This window comes from Battus philenor, unplaced genomic scaffold (assembly GCF_028537555.1).
Source record: "Battus philenor isolate CCGP_79_NKW_IND1 unplaced genomic scaffold, ilBatPhil1.0.hap1 SCAF_13, whole genome shotgun sequence".
NCBI classification, from domain to species: domain Eukaryota; kingdom Metazoa; phylum Arthropoda; class Insecta; order Lepidoptera; family Papilionidae; genus Battus; species Battus philenor.
In genome coordinates, this window is record NW_027181675.1 from 15,123,303 (window position 1) to 15,146,879 (window position 23,577).

The following is a 23,577-nucleotide window of genomic DNA, read 5'->3' on the forward strand; positions in this document are numbered from 1 at the left end:
TGACAAGAATCCTTGGCGGTGATGTCGCCTGATTGTTTTCATTTAGGCTATATCTGATAAAGTGCATATGTATACATCTGCATTATTATACTATATTAAAATATGTGTTCATGTGGTGATTCTTCCTGCTTCTTCTCCATAAATAAAACACCTTGCGAAGTAGAGTAGAGTCAAAAATAAAAAGTTTAGTATCAATAAAAGTTCCGTTAAAAGTTCCCATGTTCAGTAATCTTATTTTATCTTTGTACTGAAGTAAAGTAAATATAGAGAGTCTAATATTGTTGTATTACATAAACAATTCTCTGAAGACTTTATCTTCTCCATTTAACATAGACTATAAAGTGAACATATTGTCTTTGAACTTTAATTAACGTTTTTTATTCTAATTTGTATCGCTAGTATTTTTTTTTCGCTTTTACTAAACGCAGACAGTTGGGAGAGGGTTGCCGTTATTTGACACGGATCCTTCTTCTCCCAGCTGCGAGACACGGCAGCGTTTTATAATTTTTCTTACACAATTTTCTCTTTTGGGCAAATACAGCTAAAATTTGTAGATATTAACAAAACAATTTGTAAGTTTTACTCAATTATATATTAGTTGGTACATCGTATTACTTTTTATATTGCTACAAAGATGTTACAGATACAGAGTTGTTTTAAGGCTGGCTTAATAGCATGGAGAGGCCATTAGCGCTCCTCTCGGGCGCCGACAGTGGCCCTCTCGTAAGCCATTTCCGGGTCGCGGCGAAAGCAGCCGATAGAACCTCCGCCAATAACCGATCCCCGCCGATCGTTCCAGATAACGCGGTATCGGGGTTAATGAAAACAGAAAGTGTGAACATTAAAGGCTAAACATTTTTCTGTATCGTCTTTCGAACAAACATATCTCACGATCTAACAAACGCAATCTAATAATTCAGGAAGCACTCTATTCCTTAACGAAGGGTTAATTCTAATTATGTATATATCAACATATGACTATGTTAGTAATAGATATATGGAAATAAATAAAATTGGATTGTCCGTTTGTAATATAAACATAACAGCTTTTTACTACATACACATATGTATGATAAATGTACCAATTTATTTTTTAATTTTTTGCCAACTAATCTCTGAAATGGCTAGACTTGTTTTGACGGGACTTTTACACGCAAGTAGCTGATGTAATAATGAGCAACTTAAGTTACTTTTATTTTAGAAAAATTCTTTAATGAAAAGTTTATAAACTAAATTTTTTTTTGTTACATTCCACGCGGACGAAGTCGCGGGCAGAGCTAGTACTTGATAACATAACATGATGGTAAACATTTATAGATCCTTATTCCTTTATCATTTGCCGGGAGCAGGTAGCCTCCCGCTAAGAACGGGTGCTGTGGTGTGGCCACCAGTGTTTTGATCTATAGTGAGTGACACGATGTCCTGTGCAGGTGAAGTGATCGCTGATGCCGTGTGGTCAGCGCTTGCAGTGTTGTGAGTGTCTACAGCGGGTGTGGTGTGGTGCGTGTTCGGTGGGAACCCTGTGATGGGCATAAAGCGTCTTTGGGATGTCTCTTGCGGATGCGGACACCGTCAGGAAAGACCTGACGGTGTCCGCGTCTGTCAGGAGTTTCACCAGCAAATTGAGACTGAATATCACAATAGATAACTAAAGACTCTGCCACTGCAGACAAACACGTACATTATTATAATTACGTACAACTTCTGATCTTGTTATACACCTGACAACTCTGTTACGTCGCAATCTATATATAGTGACGGAATGATTTATTTTTAATTTAAAACAATCTAGGAAAATATTGTTTTATTGTTGTTATTTTTCCACGGATCAAAATATCTCGTGAACAAAACATAGCTTAAACAAAACAACCCATTAAAATCTCCTAAAACTGCAAGTGAAAACCTACATACACCTACATTCTCCCATACATAAAACACACAATCTTGTACTTTTTTAAAGGCAATATGCACGTTTTTCCTACACATTTAGTGATATATTATTACGTTTACTAGTAATATCTAAAATAGCTTCGGTGCCCATAACAATTTGCACAGGGATGTTGTTATAGTTTTATTCACGTGTTCACGTTTCCTTAGGAGATAGAAAGTGGAGATTTTTGTCTCGCGACACGATCTTGCATGGAAGGCTGACGGCGCTAAGGATATGTGAAAAAAAACGGCCGTAGTCCCAGCCATGTAGCCATGATGGAGTAACATGTAAGGAGCTTTAGTTGGTCCAAGTTAGACATAAGTAAGAGATGGTTTTTTAAGATGATAAAGGCAGTTGATTTGTTCGAGTAATCGGTCGTATATCTCTCTCGTTCCCTCCTACCATGTATGGGACAAGGATATTCCATCATTCTTTTATTTTACTTTCTTCTTTCACCCTCCGCAATCTCTTACATTACAATTTCCCTCTGCCCTACACAATCTCTATCTTTCTTCACATTCAAATCGTCTTCCGTGCATCACCTTTGTTCCATCATCTTCGTTTCTGGATTACAGTTTGCTATGTTATCAGTTACATATTAATCGAAACCAATAATAATTTTTCTAGCAGATTTAATCAGAACTTTTAAAGCTTCGCATAAAGGAATGTCGAAAGCCGCGCGTAGAAACCAGTTTCCTTAAAGGAGAGATATAACATGTAATGCGTGTTTATAGCTGCGTTACTGTTGCAAGTTAGAACACTGCATCGCGCCGTACTTTCATAACTTAACTTACTTAAATTTCAGCTTAACAAATCATTTTATCCGACAAATGTCTACTTTATACAAAAATAATGTTTCTGGGATATTCATTGGATGTAGGTCGCTTCCAACATCCTCTGGAAATCTATGGGAAGTGGTATTGGTTTTGATATTCAGCGTTGGAAGTCTTACGGGTGAAATGATGCGGACCATGATCATTTTTGACCCTTTCACTGCTGCTAAAGCATTTACAGATTCCGCGGGTGAGATGGGACAGGGCGCTGAGGGCACTTAGCCTATTTCGAAGCTCGTTGGCTCCCTGAAAAGCCTCATATCGGGGCGCTACATACCAATGTCATGACAATATATATAATAAAAAAGGTTCCCTTATAAAACATGCAATATTTAATGCAATACATTTTAGTGTTATAAAGAAGTATTTTATAGATGCTACTACTGTGATCAAAAAGTAAGGTGAAACCATCATTTAAACTCCCGGGCGTTAGGAAGGCAGGTAATTATTTTTCTTAGGTTAGTAGTATATAAAATTTTCCGAGTTTTTATAAGCTATAATATCATTTATCTTAGTCCAAACCATTTTGGTTCTTCCACTTGAACCATTGGTTCTTCGCGAACTTTTTGCCAAAAACTCATATCGTTCCGCAACCACCGTATTCGAATAATTCAGCTTGTGACTTCTAGCTATTTAACAAACTCGAAAAGCAAATGCGTAGACGCCGCTTTCACAGGATCACACGATTAAAACCGAATCGAATTACCTCAAGGCTATACAGGATATGGAAAAATCGTTGGCAAAAATGCGTTTTATCAGACGGGAATTTGAGAGAGAGGTGAAATTGATTTGGAAGAATAAACAAACAATTTGCATTTTACTAACAAATTCACTTTACTTTTTGGTCACAGTTTTAAATGTAGTTTTTAAAACTAGAAAATAGTCAAGGTTTTAAAATCTTTAAAATAATAAAAGCTTTATATGAGCCGAGGTTCTGCTCTTTACTAGAGTATTGTATAAGAATGCTAAACTGGAGTAATAGTTCAAGGCCATGTCCCTTGGGAGTCCTTGCGTGACTGAACCGGCTATAGAGCGTATATATAATTATATAAAAGCCTAGATCTACTATACATGGTATCGCAGATTGAATTGCTTCAGTACTGCTCTAAGTTTGTTAGTGTTCACAAAACAAAAATTGTCTTTGTTATGGGATTTTGCCAGATAAGCATTTAAAGCCCTGGTAGGTTTATTATATAGGCTTTTATAAAGGGGAACTAATTTCAGTTTCAATAAATCGTCTCTTCAGATATTCTTCTCTTAACGTACACAACACTTTAAGGCATGGTTGCACAGACTTATTAAGACTAAAAGCCACTCGGTCAAATCATGAACTGATGGCGGGCCGGCCGCCAGAAGTACAGGTAAAATTTTATTTTTTGGTTTTATTTTGGAATAGAATTCAATATTTTTCAAACGTATGAGAGTATTATTTTTGCTGTCGGCGGGCCGCGGTCTGTGCATCCATGCTTTAAATGATGTAGTGCGGAATGTGAATAAATAATATACAGAGTTGTTTAATAAGGAAGTCGGTCGACGCATTACAGCCTCTGGGATACTAGCTGATGAGTACTCAGTGCGCTAATGCATTAGCTGACGTCAGACCACCACACTGTATATCTTTAGACCCTTACTGGAGATTATTATTCTGTTTTTAGTTCACACGGGATTATCTAGAACTCTATAAAAACAATCCATAATATTCTTAAAAAACTGACAGCAGAGCTTTGAAGGTACTATGTCTAACCTACACCTTTTTACATGATATTCTAGAAGGGTTCTTTAAATTTGGGAGGTTGTTTTGTTTGTAGCGAAATAATCACAGTTGTCAAAATGCTTTCGCTTATCTGTCAATCCATCGGTCTACGCATGCGCAAAAACTAAGGACGCGCGGCGTATATGTAGGCGGTTGTCAAAACCGCGTCTCGCGCCGAAAAATATTACGAAATATAATAATGGCGGACGGCGTCAAGTGACATATGTGTTGTTGTTTGTTAATTTGTATTAAATCTTTATCTTATATTATATTAATTATGTGTCAATGTTTAATATGTACAAATGAGTGGTGAAAGTTTTATGTAAAAACTAGCTGATCCCGCAAACGTTCTTTTGCAAAAAAAAAATAAAGTTTTTAATTAACAAATGTAAGATAAGGGTTGATCGTAGAGGGGTGAAAATTTAGGTTTGTATGTATTTTTGTATGCTGTATCATAATAAAATAAAAACCAAAAAAATTGTCTAAAAAATTAAAAATAAAATTTAAGGGTGGACCACTCTTATCACTTAGGGGTATGGAAAATAGATAGTAGCCGATTCTCAGACATACTGAATACGCATGTAAAATTTGGTAAAATCGGTCAAGCCGTTTCGGAGGAGTTCAAGTTCGAACACCGTGACACGAGAATTTTATATATTAGATTATTTCAATCGCATGACAAATAATTTATTACGGCGTTGGTGTATCTGAAGTTGTAGGCGGATGACTTTTAAAATGAACTGTGTCTATCTTTCATCCGAGCGTTTTAATTTTTGTGCTGCAGCTCGTTAGGTGTTGTCTCTAACATTGCCTACCGAACCTGTTGAACTTCAACACGAGGTCTTAGCTAAGTTAAGCGTACTGTTTAAAATAGCATGAAGTATGTTACAGGTATATAAGCTTTAAAGCAGTGTTCCCAACGTGGTGCCCACGCCTAATGGTGGGCAATTTGATTGTTAAGGAGGCAATTCGAAAGTGGACGTGACAAGAGCTTAATCCTTTTGCTTTAATATAGAAATTATGTATGTTACATAGTGAGGCGTAAAAATGTTAGAAATTCTACGGTGGGGATGACACAAAAATGGCTGGAAAATACTTCTTTAATGGAATGAATCTATTCACAAATCATGGTTTAAGAAATAATAAATAATGTAATGATAATAAAGTAAAGGAACGTAATTAAAATTCAAGTAAGAAAAGGACCAATATTTAGCCACTTCCGCACATGCAGTGGTAGTCGTGCAACTCTGTGACTCTATGAGACTCTGTGTGGCACTAATCGGTGTAACATAACTCCTGAAGATGCCCCGTGGAGGAGTGAAACACGTGTTGATTGATTTAACGGTGGTAGTTGTGTAATTCGCATTGTTTGCCGCATACGCATTTATCAGCGGGCTGGCGGGCGGTGCACTTTGTTGCACGACTACCACTACATGTGCGGAAGTGGCTAAATATTGGTCCTTTTCTTACTTAGGATGGGCTTTCGCAAGGTAACGCGTGATTCCATTAAATATTAAAATTCAAATTACTACATATAAAATTAATTATTGTTTAATATATATAGATTTTGTACTGTCAGAAGTTATTGGGCCTGCATTCTAATAAGAAAAATAAATTGATTTAACATACTTTAGAGTTTAAAAGCGTTTAGATGACAAATTATTTATACATTCATCCGTTTAAAGCTTTTTTCACCCATAACCAATCAACCTGTATATACTAATATACTTACCAGTAACTCGCCGCGCTAGGCTTCACCGCAGTTTGTCCATTGGAGAAGTGGTTAGCGAAAGCAATTAAAATAAAGAATTCCAGCCATTCCTAAATACTTGGATCATAATTTTAACCGTGTCAGCTAAACGGGCACGAGTTTGAGCGCATTGAAGACCCTCATTAGCGAAGTTAACAACCTGTTAGCTGCTTACTTGAACAGGGGCGGAATTATGACCGATTGCATAACGGCAGGACATACTAAGGCACCCCATGGAGAATACGTACAGTACTGGAAAACAAGGACAACTATATGTATGTATACAGTACACATTCAAGGCGATTAGTTAAAGATGTAAAAGCTTTAAAAGGATCACAACATACAGCACCCGGCGATAAATATTGCATATCGACCTTTAGAAAGAGACAATCGGCTAATTTCGGCTTCGTATAGCGTTATCCCTGTCGCACTAAATACAACGATTGACAAAACGTCACATAGTGTGGGACAGAGATAGTGCTTTATTAGCCGATTGTCTCTTTCCAAATGTCGATGTGCAATATTTATCGTGGTGAACTCTATCAAAAATCAATGTTTTCAAAAATAATAAATAGCGTAATAATAATACAGTAAGAAAACTCGTCTTCAAATTATGATTCCATATTAAAATTAGTTATTGCCTAATATCTGCCCTTTCAGCTATCGGCTTGTCGCATTCCAATAGAAAGAAATAATTCAATGTAACATTTTTCGAGAGCGACCGCTTTATACAGGATGATGATTAGCCGTTAAAGTTTTTACACCGATACAATCATCCTGTATATATGAATAATACACTCATACATAGCAGAGCACTGGTAGAGCAGCAGTAGTGGAGTGAGATCTACGGTCGTAGGTAGCGGGTTCAATTCCTTGCATACAATCTTATAATCACACTTTGTGAGTTAATCATATAGGATTGCCACTACTCACAAATAAGTTTCCAGAGAATGCAGCAGTGTCCTCTGCGTGCCATAATACCACAGTGCGATCGCCATCTCGCCTAATATATGGCTTTTAAGGGAGGCCTATACCTTACTGTGGGCGTCTATGAGTTGGAACATTTAGTATGTTGCCAGAATGATAAGTCAAAAAACGTGTTTATTAAATACACGTAGATGGAAAAAAAATAGTTTTCGAATTTCGAACAGTCTTTTTAAATATAAAAAATGAGTACATAGTTTGTACTCATGTAAACACATGCGAGTGACAGATGAGGGTCGTTAGAGCACTTCCCGCCCCGCGAGACGTGTGCCCCCGCGTACCCCGTCGACGCCATGCTGAGGGTACTCCGGAACACAGCACTCGCACCCTTTGTTGTTACTGGTAACAATGTGTCTTCAGCTACAAACGCAACCTATTTGCACCTTTATACGAAAGATAGTTATACTGATTATTATTTTTTTTTCCTATTTCCCTATATTCCTTTCTAGATATCCTTTGAATGATATAAAACATCTCCAGAAATAATATCTTACTACAATGTCAAGGATTTTAAAATTTGTAAGTTAAAATTTGTAATACTCTTTGTAAATAGATCGCCAAAATGGCGATAGAAAGAAATAAAGCAAACAGAGTATAAAAAGATAAATAGATTAAAAATGTAAATAGAAACAAAACTGTGATAGAAAATAATTATAGAATAAGTAACAATGTAAAATATAAATACAAATCGAAAAATGTAAAAAGAAAAAGGGAAAAATGATAGACGAACAGAGCAAAAGGGTAAGAAAGTAGAAATGTAGCATGAAAGATAGAAAACGGACCGAAAGAGAATGTGAAGAATGAAAGAGAGAGAAAATAAAAGATAATGTGAAAAAATTAAATGCTAATAAAGTCCCTATCCCACCACAAATAGGGGTACGAGAGGCCCCCAATAGCGAGGGTCATAAAAAAAATGTAAAAGTTCTTCTAGCTCTACTTCAGGTCGGGAAGCGTTCGAAACTATCATAGCTTTGGTTTATAAGACATCTACCAAATTGAACTCTTGTAACATTCTTCCCTTGTCGAAAGTGATTATTAGAAATAATTATCATGAAATACATAAAGTGAATGGATTAATTTATTCAACCGCTGATCACTCACCCCGGCGGCATTGACCGTCAGCGTCGCGGCTGCAAAAACTAATGCATCAACAGACGCACGAGGTGATCACAGCTTTCAATCACACGCGCGGTTTCACTTGTTGTTTTGTATAAACAAAAACTCGTAGCGTGATATTCGGTTGGTTAGACATTGTCTCAATAACGTGTATGCATTTGCAAGCAGTTGCAAACATTTTCCTTCAGGTGTACACTAATTCATTTTCATAATGTCTGTCTTATACGTCGGCATACACATTTATTTTAAAACACGGCAGCTAAAGTTATCCTGAATTTCTCAGAGCAGATTTTTTGCATCACCATAGGTAACCCAAGTGATAATATTAACGTAATCCTGGTTTGATGTGTATTAATAAAACTGTAATCCATTTTTACTATTATCATAATTAAAATTAATACATTTAATTACGATCACCTTAGTCATGATTTAAAAAAAAATTGTGTCAATAAATACTCCTTCGACAAATTGACGTAACTTTTTACAAAGATATCCATAAACTAGTGACTATTGCAGTCATGCTCAAGATAGTTTGGAAACCACTGATCTAAACATTTTCGTTTTGTCAATTTAAAATATATAAAATTATGTTATCAATATCATTATTTTAATTTGTTAAAGCCGGTACTTGGTCACGAGCGCGGCGGGTTTTTTTCCGGGACAAAAACAAACAACGATCGAAAAGCGAAAGCGCGGCAACCCATCCGTTAGCTTTGCGTGACATGCACGTAAATATAGTCAGGCAATATTTAAATTTTTAATTTCAGACTTATAACTAAGGTTTGCGAGAATTAGTCGGATTACATCATAATCCGAGTATTTCTTTTATCTGCAGTGTTATATTAATAAGAAACGTTTGAACCAAAAAGAACGCACGCTTCACATTTAAAAAAAAATAGTAAAATTACTTTTTTTTGGACCGGGCGCTATACTAATTTCTTAACGGCATTATTTATCAGATTTGCGAGTTCGAAGTGGCAGGATACAGAGAGCGCCTAGCGTAAGACCTGCTTTAACCCTTTTCTTGTTAATATATCTGTAGAGATACATTAGAATTTAAAAAAATAGTGGCATCAATTTTAAAGCAAAGTAATCATTTGTATGTGAATGTTTAGGTAATTTATTTTCGAACGCTTGTTCAGTTTTTTCTGTTGGCTTCCTTGAGTCTTAAACGTCAAGTGCTATGATTATTAATGTAATATTAAAAAAATCTACCAAATTAAGGGTTAAGGTAGAGAAACTAAAGTGCTTCCAGAGGAACCTCGGGAGCCTTGGAAACCAATCGAGCTCTTAGATCGTTTCGACGGAAATTTACTAATCTCAGTTCGACATGTCCATGTTATAACTTCAATTTTCAAGTACCAAAAATATTTTGATCTGTTTGAATCGCCGATAAAAGTGTATGCATCGAAACATTTCAAACCGATGTTAACAAATCGAGTTGCATTTACAATTTCATCATAATATAGATAACACTTTTATCGCGCAACTGTCAGTTTCACGTCACATCACGTATAAGTGAAATCAACTTCTGTTTTTGTCAGTAATTTCATCAGAGTCTTCAGACCGATAGTGCTGGCACGTTGCCACTTGATGCATTATAGGATAAACTTATAAAATGTTCATTTTAGCGAACATGCTATAATTTTTAAGATTGATTTTGACAGGGCTAACTTCATCACCGCTCATGATTACTTGTATCATATTTCTGGACTTACTAATATCGAGTGGAAAAACTATATACATGTCAAAAAATAAGGTGAAATTATTCATTTAAAACTCCCGGGCATTAGAAAGAGAAGTAAGTTTTTTCCTAGGTTGGTTGGACTATCTGTAACATCTACCAAGTGTGCGTTTGTCAAAGGTCGAAATGTCATTTGGGTCAGCCCAAACCATTTTGAAGAATGTTTTTATTTAAGTAAAAAAAGGATCAATATTTAGCCACTTCCGCATGCAGTGCTAGTCGTGCAACAAAGTGCACCGCCCGCCACCCCACTAATAAATGGGGCATCCTCCACAGGGCATCTTCAGAAGTTATGTTACACTGATTAGTGCCAAAAACATAACTCCTGAAAATGCCCCGTGGAGGGGTGAAACACGTGTTGAGTGATTTAACGGTGGTAGTTGTGTAATTCGCATTGTTTGCCGCATACGCATACACGGCTACATGTTGGTCCTTTTCTTACTTAGGATGGACTTCCGCAAAATAACGCCCGATTCCATTAAACATGAATATTTTTATCTCAAACGCGTCAAGTCTCGATTGGTCGATGTCATATACCGTTCCGCAAGCACCGTATTCGCCTGATTTGGCTCCGCGCGATTTCTGGCTATTCAGCAAACTCAAAAGGCCAAAAGGAAATAAAAACAGAACCGACGGTCTTGAAGTTCTTGAAGACTATTCCGTCTGTTTACAGGAGTGATGAAAGGGTTGTCAAAAGTACCTTTCATCGTTGAAGGTGATGAAATTGATTTGAATGATTTACATTTTAAAAACAAATACACCTAACTATTTCCTATCAATCTAATATTTACTATAAGAGATTGATTAATATGAAAAAATTCTTAAAGTAAAGATATATATATAAGATATAGATAAGATGATAATAAAGTTAGGAAATGTATTTCTCTTACAATTAACCCTTATTAGCCTGATTTACGAAAGTGATTTTTTTTTTAATTTTACTCTGTTTGCTTGAGGGTCTAGATGAAGGGAAAAATAGATTTTTTTTTAAATTTCGTTGGAAAGAATATTATACAACAGTAAAATACGTACAGCCAGCCTATAAAAAAAACTAATAGTAATGTGAACATTCGGTTTAAAAGATTGATATCAAAATTGAAACTCTAGGCTATTAAGGGTTAAGGATAATTGAGAAAGTGTCCACAAAAAACCTGTCCGAATTTGTCGTTGAATAACTGCGTATTTTGAACCCTCGTAGCTTAAACTTGAAGGATGCCGTTAGAGGGTAGTTCGATTTGAATATTGTTTCTATTAAAATTCTTATAACATGAGTGATCACCGTTAATAATTTAAAGTAGATAACACTATTAATATTTTAAATTAGAAAAGTAACATTGCAAATCAGGTAAACCTTTTCACCGACTCATAGCGAAATCACTCAGTGGATACAAAAACTATAATCACAATTGTATTGTTCAATTTGTACAGACAGACGCGCCGTCATGCTTTTCTAAATATTTCGCATAACCCAATTCGCAGCGCTGTGGGAGAATCGACTCTACCGTCACCATAGATGGGCAGGCTTTGAGAGCTGGTCATGGGAATTATTACTCTAAAACAACTACAAAAGATAGAAAGTCGGATGACAGGTAGTCAAATGACTGTCGTTTATCTGATCGACCGCGTGTCAAACTGACTCATAGAGGTATGGTAGGCACATAATGATAGTAGAACAAGCAAAATCATTTTCAAAATTCAGATCATTATACGTTGAAACGAAAAACTGTTATCTATTTGTCCTTGCAGACTTTGTACAGCCAGGAGTTATTGCCTGTCGCATTTTAATATAAAAAAATAATTTATTGTAACATATTTCAGAATAATCACTTTATATAAGATGATTTAAAATAGTAAAAGCGACATATTCAACCCTTCAATTCAATCATCCTGTATATGAGTACGGTGCAAATAAGAAATACCAACAAGTGCAATCACTGCTGATAATCTAATTAAATGAGATACAAAGAATGCAAAGGTGTGTGTCGTGTGACGCGGAAGCGAGGGCACCCTTGTTAATTCTCAGCGCGTACAAGGCCGCCGCGTGCATCGACTCACAACCGGCACCCTTTGTTTACGTAGCGATGCTTCAATTGCTACACGAGCTCGTTGATTCGTACGAACAATGTTAAAACTACCCACGTGTCGTCTCATGCGTGAAAAAGAGGAGTTTCTAAAGACCTTTTGGGATTTCTGCAAAAATGTAACAGGTAAAACAATAAAAAGCAATAAATAAAAAACAAGAATAATGGAAATTTGAAGAGATTGGGTCAGAATTACATGAAATAGTTCCCGATCTCCTTTCTTCCATCGGACAACAAGACACCTGTACACACACGATGAAATTCCTTCCACCAGCACTAAGAGTTTTACTAACACTTTAATAGTGTGAACAACCAATGAATGTAAAAATCTACCAGCGCCATTGTTTCCAGACAATTATAAATAAGGAGTCTTCGAGACAAGTGTGAATAGGTTTCTCCTAGGAAAGCATATAGCTTCGTAGACATCATCAAGCGAGACGGAAGTCAAATGCTTCGCCTACAAAGGATAACAAAAAAGGCGCTAAACTAACTGTGACTAGATTGTAGGAAAATAAGAATTAGTAATGAGTAAATAAACAAATGAAAAAAAATAATAAACGTAAAACGTAGAATGGAAAGTAAAGAAAATGATGTGAAGTGTTGTAGAAAACTATAGAAAGGAATTAAAGATATTGCGGAGGGAATTATAGAGAAGGACGAAAAATGAGTTTGGATCCACCCATGGCGGAGATAAGAAAAAATTACCCACGTGTTCATGTGGGTAGTTTTAAAAATGAAGGATTGGCTGAAAAACCATAACGTTGTTCAAACAACAAGCAACTTCCAACAGAAGGCACCAACCACAATTTACTATCCACCTGTTCCTTCAGCTCCACTACACACTCATATCTTTTGCGAAAACAGCTTTTGTGTATGTGTTTGTCTGTTGTAAAATATCATTCAATCCTGGTTCTCGCTGATAAGTTTATTTATAAAACCCCTAGGGTACCGTGTAAGGCTGCACCTTGAAACGGGACCTTCATTTCGAGTTATCATTGGAAAGGACATGCCAGTCACTTCGCAGGCAAATGCAGATTGTAACATTATAGTCAACCGCGCGACGGACAACGATCGCCTTACATTTAAGCAATCTCCAAATACCGGTATATTTAGGCAGGTATAACAAGGTTACTCAATATCACAACCGTAGATGGCAGTTTCAATTCTCTGCAGCGCACTTTGTATTACACAAGAACACACACAAATGATCCTGTTATTAAAATAGATATAGTTAAATTAATAGTATATATATATATATATATATATATATATATATATATATATATATATATATTCATCTTTTTATAAGCAAGAAGTACTAAATAACAATGATATTTCATAAAATTGACTTTTGGTTTTATGAATAACTCCTTGTAACCAATATCCAACGCGTAAAACTGCAAGACGTGATCCCTGCATGACGAGAGATGACATATTTGTTGTTTGACAGATGTTAAACAAGTCCCACGAAGTCCAGATCTGTCGATTTGTAATATTTTTAAACGGTTCTATTTAGTTCGACCCGTACGGAATTTGTTTATTTGGGTCAAAATTAGAAATTGAAATTTAAGCACCTTCCCGTCGTCAGATTGATCCGAAATTTGGTAAACACATTTTATTTAGATGACAATACAATATAATAAAATCAATATCATTATAAATCTAAGATGGCCGCCGATACAAAATGGCGGATTACATATTTTTCCTTAACCCCCTCAATATGGGTATCAAATGAAAGGGCTACACTAGTAAAACACGATGATTATGTCAAAATTTAAAATTCAAGATGGACGCCGTTCCAATATGGCGGACTAGGTACATATTTTTCCAAAATCACCACAATATGGGTATCAAAAAACCGTTTAACTTAAAAGTTTTTTAAATGTATTTATTTTAGTGAAATATTACAAGTCAATCAGTCTTTTATAACTACCCTAAAATACTTTCTGAATTAAAACGAAACATTTCAGAAGAAAACAGTCGTTATAAATTGACAAGAATGTTTTTGAAAACCTTCAGTGTAGTTTGAGAGAATGTTCCCGAACATTCCTGTACATGGAGGACAGTGAAGAATTCTATTTTTAAAAGTGAACAGTATTACAATGCGTCCTTTATGATGTCCTTTGCCAATGAGGTTGCTTGCAAGTCGTCAGCCGCTTGACACGCAATTTCTGTCTTTGCCTACGCTCCACCGCGCACCATCCGCAGACGAGGTCATACGGTACAGTACAAATGATATTAATAACTCTGGAATGAATTGTTCTTTTATATTAAACATAGAACTTTTTAAAGCCGTATACAAATTTTTATATTTACACAAAATATCACCTGCTCTAAGACGAAAAGAAAACGGGGCGTTGCCGCCGCGTCACCTAGCATACTTTTTTTTTTTTTTTGATAATGGCCCCCGCTATTGGGAGCCTCTCGTACCCCTGTTTTGTTTGGAACAGGGGCTTTATTTACAAATAATTTTTTCATGGTTTTATCTTTATTCTACACCCTAGCATACTTTGGTCAAGATACTCTGTCTTTAATTTTACGATACCTATTAAAAAAGATCATTTTTATATTACAGCTGTAAAAATCTGCTCACTAACCGAATAATATTTTAAAATTGCTATGGAACAAATATCGTTTAAGATATATGTTTAGCGTGATGTTGCTTGTAATTCACAATTTGGACTGCAATACTTAAGGCATGGTTGCACAGACTTATTAAGACTAGGGGCCACTCGGGCAAATCATAAACTGGTGGTCGGCCGGCCGACAGAAGTATAGGTAATTAATTTTTTTTTGGTTTTATTCTGGAATAGAATTCAATATTTTTCGAATGTACGAGAGTATTATTTTTGCTGTCGGTAGACCACCAGTATTCGACCGGCGGGCCGCGGGCTGTGCATCCATGCTTTAAGGTGACAGCGCTGAAGACCCTCGGCCCAGACCTCTTTAGAGCAACCAAAGCTGTTCCTCAGAGGCCTCGGCTCCGTCAATTGTTTTTATATAGAGACGGATATCTTTATTTCTAATATCACTTAACTATACAGATATTCTTTTAAATATTGAATAAACTCCTCAGTTAATTCAATATCTAAAATAGATACTTATATACTACTTCAATCTACGATTTTTTTATTAGGATCTATATTCCTCAGACAATAGCATCCGTGCCTTTGTTTTTACAATTATTCCCCATTCAATATTCCCCAAATTTTTGTGATTACGTTTTTCCGTGTTACAGTTTTTAATTCTTTTAAACTATTTACTAACTTTAATCATAAACAATTTAAAACTAAGAAGTTAAATAATTATTATTACTTTTTAAATCATTGATGTCTTGTTTTGTTTGTTTTTAAGGACGCCCTAAGAATGTCAAGTTTTAAAAATGTCCGCTATGATTCATAATGGCTCACCAACCGCGTGTCAAACGTTTGTCTAAATTAATTTATGACGGGTTTAATTAATTATATATTCGTCAAAGCCAGAGGCGCGGTCAAGTTCATGTCATTGGGGCGCCAGGTATTTAGGCAACCACACCCGGATCGATCTTCGAGCAATTACTGTGCAGCACGCGAGAATACTATTGCCATTGTATATTTTAGAAATGCGCTTGCGCACTGCATTCCAACTATAAAATGTAAAGAACTACATACGTAAAAGTTTTAGTAAGTTTCAATTAATATTTTCTCTTGAGATGCGACGAGTCAATAATTAAATTTAATTTGTAGTTATCAAAATTTTGATAACTTCCCTTGTTATATTATCTTTACATTATTTATCATTTATAAATGCATTGATTTTTGAATAGAGTGTACTTTACATCGACAACAAATAGGCTATACATTCAAGCCTTTAAATCTTTTGCATTTATAATCTGAATCATCGTGTATGATACTACATAACCTAAAATGAATATCTCTTATCTAACTCTACTTTCTTAGGTTAGCTTACTTCATCATAATAGCCGATAGACGCTCGCTGCCTAGGCTTCCCCCAAAGACCGCCATAACAGATCTTGCGCTACCTCCCCCTAGTGGGGGACCTGCCCACGCTGCGTCTACCAGCTCGTAGTAACTTGAGATCCTTTCCAACTGCCATCGGTTGCACTAGCGATGTTCTTATGATTCTTCAATCTACGTCGGTTACCTTGGTTCTTCTACGGATTTCATTTCTGATTCTTACTCGCAGTGAACATTGATTTTTTTTAAATTTACAGCGAAGGCTAGCACAAGTCTGCAGTTGCCGCTGTTCGACGTCGAGCGAAGATATCAAAGAGATCAAACGGAAATCGTTCGCCGGCGCCGATGCTGCGCTATCAGCAAACATGACGCAGCCGTAATGATCCGTGATTCATTCGTTGAGTATTACTCAGACGTTTTTTAATTTACTTACTCACTCGAATTACGCATCCAGGGAATTGAATAAAAATTTCCACTTCAAGATCTATATTCCACGGGCATTAGCGTCCGCCTTATAATTTACTATTATTACTATTTTTTTGCATGTAATAGTGTTTACTAAATCTTAAACCATTTAAGACAGAGTTGAAATCAAATAATTATTATAATTGTCTTTTTTTAATAAATGTGTCTCATTTGCTTTTAACGACGCCATAACAATGACTTTAAATTGTCAACTGCGTATGCACATATCTGTCTGAACTCCCGGGTTCGTACGGATCATATCCGCCCGAAATAAACTAGGCTACATTATATCGAATCACCTTAAAATACAGTTTAAAATCGCTTGCTCTGGATGTACTGCAGACCAAAGGATCATAAACAATATTTCATTTATCATTTTAAAAAATTCGTTCCCGACACTGACAGGCGCCATGTTGCGGCACACGAAGGGTTAAGGGTGTAATTTTAAAACATTAATTAAAGATGTCGCCAAAATAAGATGGTTTCTGAACCGTGCGAAGTGCTTCTAGATGAAAGAGATAAAGATGTAATTTCTAAATGTCATTATCACTTCATTATTTCACATTAAATGAACTGAAACTATGTATTGTAAAGTTGTGTGCAAATTTACCACAATAGCTACATTTAATATTTTTATACCACATGAAATTATTGTATATATATCAATTATACTAGTCTGTCCCAACGTGGGGCCCACGCCCTACAGGTAGAGCTATTTGATTGATAAGGGAGCAATTTGAAAGTCGATGTGACACGAGTTTAACTGTTTAAAAAAATATTAGATTATACACTGTGATAATTTTATTATACCAAATTTTTTCTCGAATCTTTAGTCCGCGTGTTATATGAACAACTCTCTTCTGCGCCACAAATATATAGTATAGAATTATACTAATCTAATATATAAAATTCTCGTGTCACGGTGTTCGAACTTGAAAAAACGAACTCTGAAACGACTTGACTAATTTTTACCAAATTTAATATGCGTATTCAGTAGGTCTGAGAATCGGCTACTATCTATTTTCTATACCCCTAAGTGGTAAAGGTTGTTCACACTTAAAAAATTTTTTTATTTTTTTAACGAAATATTTTGTTTTTATTTTTTTACGATACTGCATACAAGAATACATACAACCATAAATTTTCACCCCTCTACGATAAACCTTTATTTTTTATTTGTAAATTAAAATATCAATTTTTTCTTTACAAAACAACGTTTGCGGGATCAGCTAGTTGATTTATATAATTTATTCACAGTAGACCAATTTAATCTATCTTGAAATGTATGAAAAATTCGGAGTCTGTGCGAGATTGTCCTGTGTACGTATAGATAACGTTCTCAAATCGATTTCTTTGTTAGCTTTATCTCCATAGAAACACAGCATAAGCATATCGAGAACTGTTATCTAATATTGCCTCTTATCGCTATTATATTGCTTATGATCGCTGCGAAAGCAACAGGACATCGGCACAACAAAAGACTTACTTCCACATAAGTCATCAACGAGCGGCGCTTTTATTCGAAGCTATTTCATTTTTGTTACTTAACTATTACATAAATACAAGTTGTAAACGTTTACTTGGTTCACGCAAAATTCAAACTTATATTCTTGTACTTAACCCTTTCGTTGCCGCAGTCAGTTTCGCCAAAGTGACCTTACTGAACAGGGTATTAGCGCCGCGAAGCACATTGCATGGCGGTAAGCTGATGTTCGAATTTTCTCATTTACGTTACATATTTAAAGATTTTACTGGTATATTAATTAAAAATAAAAGTTAGGTTAATTATTAGTAATTTATTTGGAGGTGATAAATCTTAAAACAGCGATCTACACGTAAGTCTACATTACAAGGTGGATGACGAAAGGGTTAATGAGATTAAACCGATTAAATTTAATACGAAAAATTTAACAACATAGAAAAACCGATTCCGACTAGAATTGTTGACAATAAAAGACCTAGACACATGACATCAAAGACAACAGCGTACAAGACCAGAATAAAAGATAATATTTGTTTATTCAAATTTGTAACTTTTAACAGAAGTGTTATTGATCGTCAACTTATTATTTTGCTTCATCTATTTCATTTTTGACTTCACTCTGCTTCGTAAGGTGCTATAGTTGTGTAGAAGAAACAGGAAGAATCTCCACAACAAAGATTCATACATATACACTTTATTAGATACAGCCTACGTGAAATTAAATAATCAGGCGACTTCACTGCCAACGATACTTGTCATTTAAATAATAAGCCTTTTTCGTCAATTTACTTTAAAAACTCTTTTTGAATCTTATAAAAAAAATCTGATTCTGTTTATTACTAAGAATTGGATACTTTTTGCAGTCGAAACTTTGTACAGGGAATTTTTCACGGTTCCTTGTAAATACACTATGGACGACGTCACCTATATGTTTTTAATTTATTATATTTATTTTAAACATACAAAATATAAATATAATGTGAGACCACTGTAATAATGTAATAGATGTAGATCATAGAAAAAATCCTCTGAACCACTGAGTACACGACCGTTAGATTTGGGAAGAAGATCTAGGGTGGGGATGGAAAATGTTTGTACACACAGACAAAAAACGCTACGTGGAATGCATGCTGTGAGAAACATAATTTTTCACTCGACTTGCTAAGAAATAGAAACTGGGAGAACAATGGCCCCGTGAGAGCGGGACGCACAGTTACCTATCTCGCGCGCTAATTTACGACGCATCTTGTTCAGAGCTCAGCTGTGCTACCTGATTGTGTTATGCCAGGGGTGGCCAACCTGTATTATCTGTGGCTCTCGATAACTGTTCACGACTCCTCTTTTAGTTTTTCTATTACTAAATTTTAAATAAATATTATCAAACGTGTTCAATAACCACAACGAAAGAAATACTGAGAAGTAAACTAATTTATTTTTAGTTTATAATATGTCAATTCATTAAACGTATTTTGTACATATATTTAGATATTTTCAATAAACATAATTCTAGTAAAAAAAAAACAAATTTTGCCTCGCTAAATATCAAAAATTTTGGAGAATGATTTAGACCAGTGATTCCCAACGTGGCGCCCACGCCCCACGGGGGGGGGGGGGCAATTCGTAAGAGGACTCGGCACGAGTTTAACCCTTTCGCTTTAATAGAAGGGCGTATGAATTTTAGAAGGGCTTATTTTGGGCATGGCACATAAAGCTGCCCCTGCACACCCCTGCCTTGTGCTGTTACTGACCTTTCTTTGTAACTGTTATGGGTTCATATCACATCTTCAAATAATTTTGTTATCACTTATGAACATAAGCATAAAAATGGCTAAAAAGCTCTGGAATCTTATTGTGCTTTCCTATAAAGCCATCTTTCAAAGTATAGCCGCGAAGATTTCATAAACATCTTGATCTGAGAAGAACGCATAAGAAAATCAGACGTTATTTACAAAATTACCTATTGCAGTAGTTGAGCAATTAAGCTGTATTGTCACATAAAAATCCATTTAGAATGTGACTTAATACTAGTTTTTGTTTTGTAATCTATTCATTTTATCATGCAATAAAATTAAATTTATTGCATGATAATTCTGACTGTTGTTAAGCACAAGGAAGCTTATTACTAAAGCACTAGCTTATATCATTTAAGTGAAATTTATGACAGTTCCAAATGCTGACAGATGCTGTATGACATTGCTTATTCAAACCAAAAAAGATAGCAAAGGAAGTTGAATCAATCAAAAATAACACTTCTTGTCCTTTAAACTATAATAATAAACATTGCGGTTTATTAGACCACTTCAATATTTAATAATTGGATTTTAAATTTAACATATATCAAGGATAAGATATAATTGTTGATTTAAGTTATATATATATATTAATAAAACACTACAGTTAAACTCTATAAACCTTCTTGGGTATAGTTCCACTTCATGCAAGTATCATCATTGTAATTAAAACTACAGTCTACTAGAGTAAATCTTTTACACCATAGACAACTGTTTCCATGAGCTCAAATTTGATGAAGCTGCACAAAGCCTAAACTCACTAGCAGCATACAATCAAACACATCACATAGTATATATAAATTGGTTTTAAAGCATTTTTAGATCCTTAATTTCATAGGATCAATATCAACCACTTTGGTATAGTATCTCTTCATGTATATTATGTCTCAGACATTTAACAATGTGCCCAGACTATAGACATCAATTAGGTCATTTACACCTGTATTGTTGTTGACTTTGATATTGTCATATATCTGTATTGTTATTAACTTTGTAGGCATTTTTGCCACCATATAGCAACATGTAAGTTTAACTGTGTTTTCGTTTCTCATAGTCACTATGACCAACACAAGTAAGCTGTTTTGCATCAATATTAAACTACTTGATCATATTTACAATCAAACAGCACAATAAGCAAAATATTATTTAACAAAACTACATAACTACACTTTCAAGAACCAGCAGTATTATTAACCACTGTGTGAACAATTACAACACCACATCCACCAATGTAGAATTGACTGGAATGTACAAATGAATGAAAGTTAGAGCTATTTAATAACACCTAGTCAAATTTCATCAATCTGAGACTTCTTTGTTAAAGACTAAATTAAACACTATATGTGTTGAACTTATTAAGAACCAATTTTGGGACTAATTCTAAAGGAGAGTGACTCGCCTTGAGTCAATTTTAAGACTGTGTAGAGTCTACGCTAGAACTCCAGTGAACAGCAATTAGATTCTCCAAATTCAGCTTGTAATCATCAGATGTCCTTCATATTGTTAAGTTGTTTTTCTCCAAAAAGGATATTGGATATTTACACCATCTTCCAGGCAGCTTTCTTGCCAAAGAGAAGACTAAGAAATACATGTTATCTCTTACTTAGCTTGCGCATTAATCTATTATAAGCTATCTGCTGCGTTTACAACTGCCTATAGGCTCAATCAAAACAATAATAATATTAATTGTATATGCTGTACAAATATTAGGTTATATACATTTTAAATTAGAAGTATTCTTATAAGTAATAAGTAATAGTATACTGGCGCCTGGAATAGCTTCTCCATAACAATAACATAATTAACAATATTGATTAATTTATATGATATTAGAACTAAGAATGTGTGTGTTTGAGAAATAGAGACAAAGAGTTTGTGTGAAGTAATAAAAAGATCTAGTTTGTAACTGGTAACAAGACTATTTAACATTAAGACTAATTAACATTTATTTATAAATATTAAAATGTTTATAAATAAATGTTAATTATTACATGCACATTTTTAAAGAGTATATTTATTATTGAAAAATTTGTTTACCATGGTATATAAAAAAAAACCACATTTACGCAGTAAGTAGTATAATATATAGGCTATACAATGATACCAAAACCATTGAAATATATTTTTTGCATCAAAATTAAACATATACAATCATTTGGAGAAAGTAAACTCATAAATGTTTTGATATTAAGCATTTGATTATTTTATAATTAACTTTCAGTATACTTTCCTAGAAACAACTACTTTGCATATTTTAATACTAATAAGGCCATTCAGTGATAGCTAATGCAATGACATCACATAACAAGCCATATGCACGCTGACTTGTGCTCAACATCAGCAGTTACTATAACATTTTTTAAATGAAATTTAACCTTAAGTTAAAATATTTTATGAAGTTTAGTAAATGAAATCAATATTTGTTCAAGAGAAATAAGCACTGAAAATGTCTTATGAAATGGATATATTTTGTTTCAAGATATCCAGGCAGCTTTCCCGAGCAGAAAAGCAATATTAAACTAAAGTACTTAATGAGCATATATTTCTTCAAAGTCATTAATGTTAATGATGTTGTCATCTAGGCCAGGCTAATCTATGAATTTGTTTTTGTGTGTGATGTGTTGTCTTTTTGTTTTGCATCAAAAAACTAAGAACCATGATTCTCACCTTTTGCTCCTCGAGAAACGTTGTCGATAATTTATATGCAATAGCTGAAAACATTACTTAGCGGTATGCGCTGTAGGGCACGCCACTCGTATGGCTCCCATGCTAATATGTCACTTTGTTGCGGACTTTACTTTCACGTGGAATGAATATTAAGTGCAAAACAATTTCATACAAAGAAATGGATGTCTAAACCGAAACGAAATTCACGAAAAATCAATCGGAGGCGCGTGAGTCACGGCCGGGCTGCGGACAGCGTCGAAGATCTCCGACGGGCGTAGCTCTACTAGAAACAATCACCACAACAACAGTGGCTCGGCTCGTCCGGGCTACGCACGGACACACGCGAGGGCCGTGAGACAATACGCATGAAACTGTGGGAGACCGAGAGGCGTTGCCATTGTTGTAAACAATCACGTCACTGAACCTAAATACGGACCAATTAAAACTTTCTGTGTAGCGATGTACGATATGATACAACTTACACACTCACTGGATCCGCGAGAATTCGCTCTGGAGCTTTCTTCTTATAATAAATTTCACTGTGTAAATAGATTCCACTGATTTCGTCACTGGTCATTCACTTCCACGGCTAATATCGCGAATCTGTCAAATGTGACTGACGAAGCGAAGTGGGAGGTAAAAAGGTGAAATGTAAAATAGAGTGCAACGGCAACAATGGAGGTACACTAGTGGCATCTATCGAATAACTGTGCCTTGCTTTCGTTATCAAAAGGCAGCATCTTCGTATCACAATAAACAATTTGTATTACTTGACAAGTCTGCAGAATTAGTCTATCCATTGTATAAATAAAATTTGTAAAAAGCTACATCGCCTTTATAAATATATTTATTAGTTTTCTCGGTAACGTCTTTACTATACTTAATGAATCAGAACAAAAATCTAATCAATGTCTAGTATAGTTAATACAAAACATTAATTTTAAATTTCTTTAATTATTAAAGTATAGGGTTTAGTTACTTAATAATGTTGAACTGTTATTAAACGTTATATTTTGTTTAAAAAT

The 23,577-nt window shown here is 35.0% G+C and overlaps 1 protein-coding gene across 5 annotated transcripts in view; it reads right to left on the reverse strand.

Annotated features, from left to right (window-relative positions):
* Positions 1 to 23,233, reverse strand: part of Rala (Ras-like protein A) — a 31,618-nt gene extending 8,385 nt beyond the window's left edge. For 2 of the 5 annotated variants that reach the window (XM_068777659.1, XM_068777660.1), the window contains exon 1: positions 23,043 to 23,233. In XM_068777659.1, coding sequence (XP_068633760.1) covers positions 23,043 to 23,129 — 87 coding nt within the window. In that variant the 5' untranslated portion in view covers positions 23,130 to 23,233. Of the gene's footprint in view, positions 1 to 22,552; positions 22,985 to 23,034 lie in introns of those variants that run through there. The other 3 variants (XM_068777664.1, XM_068777661.1, XM_068777662.1) reach the window with 3 other exon arrangements.
* Positions 23,234 to 23,577: the final 344 nt, after the last annotated feature.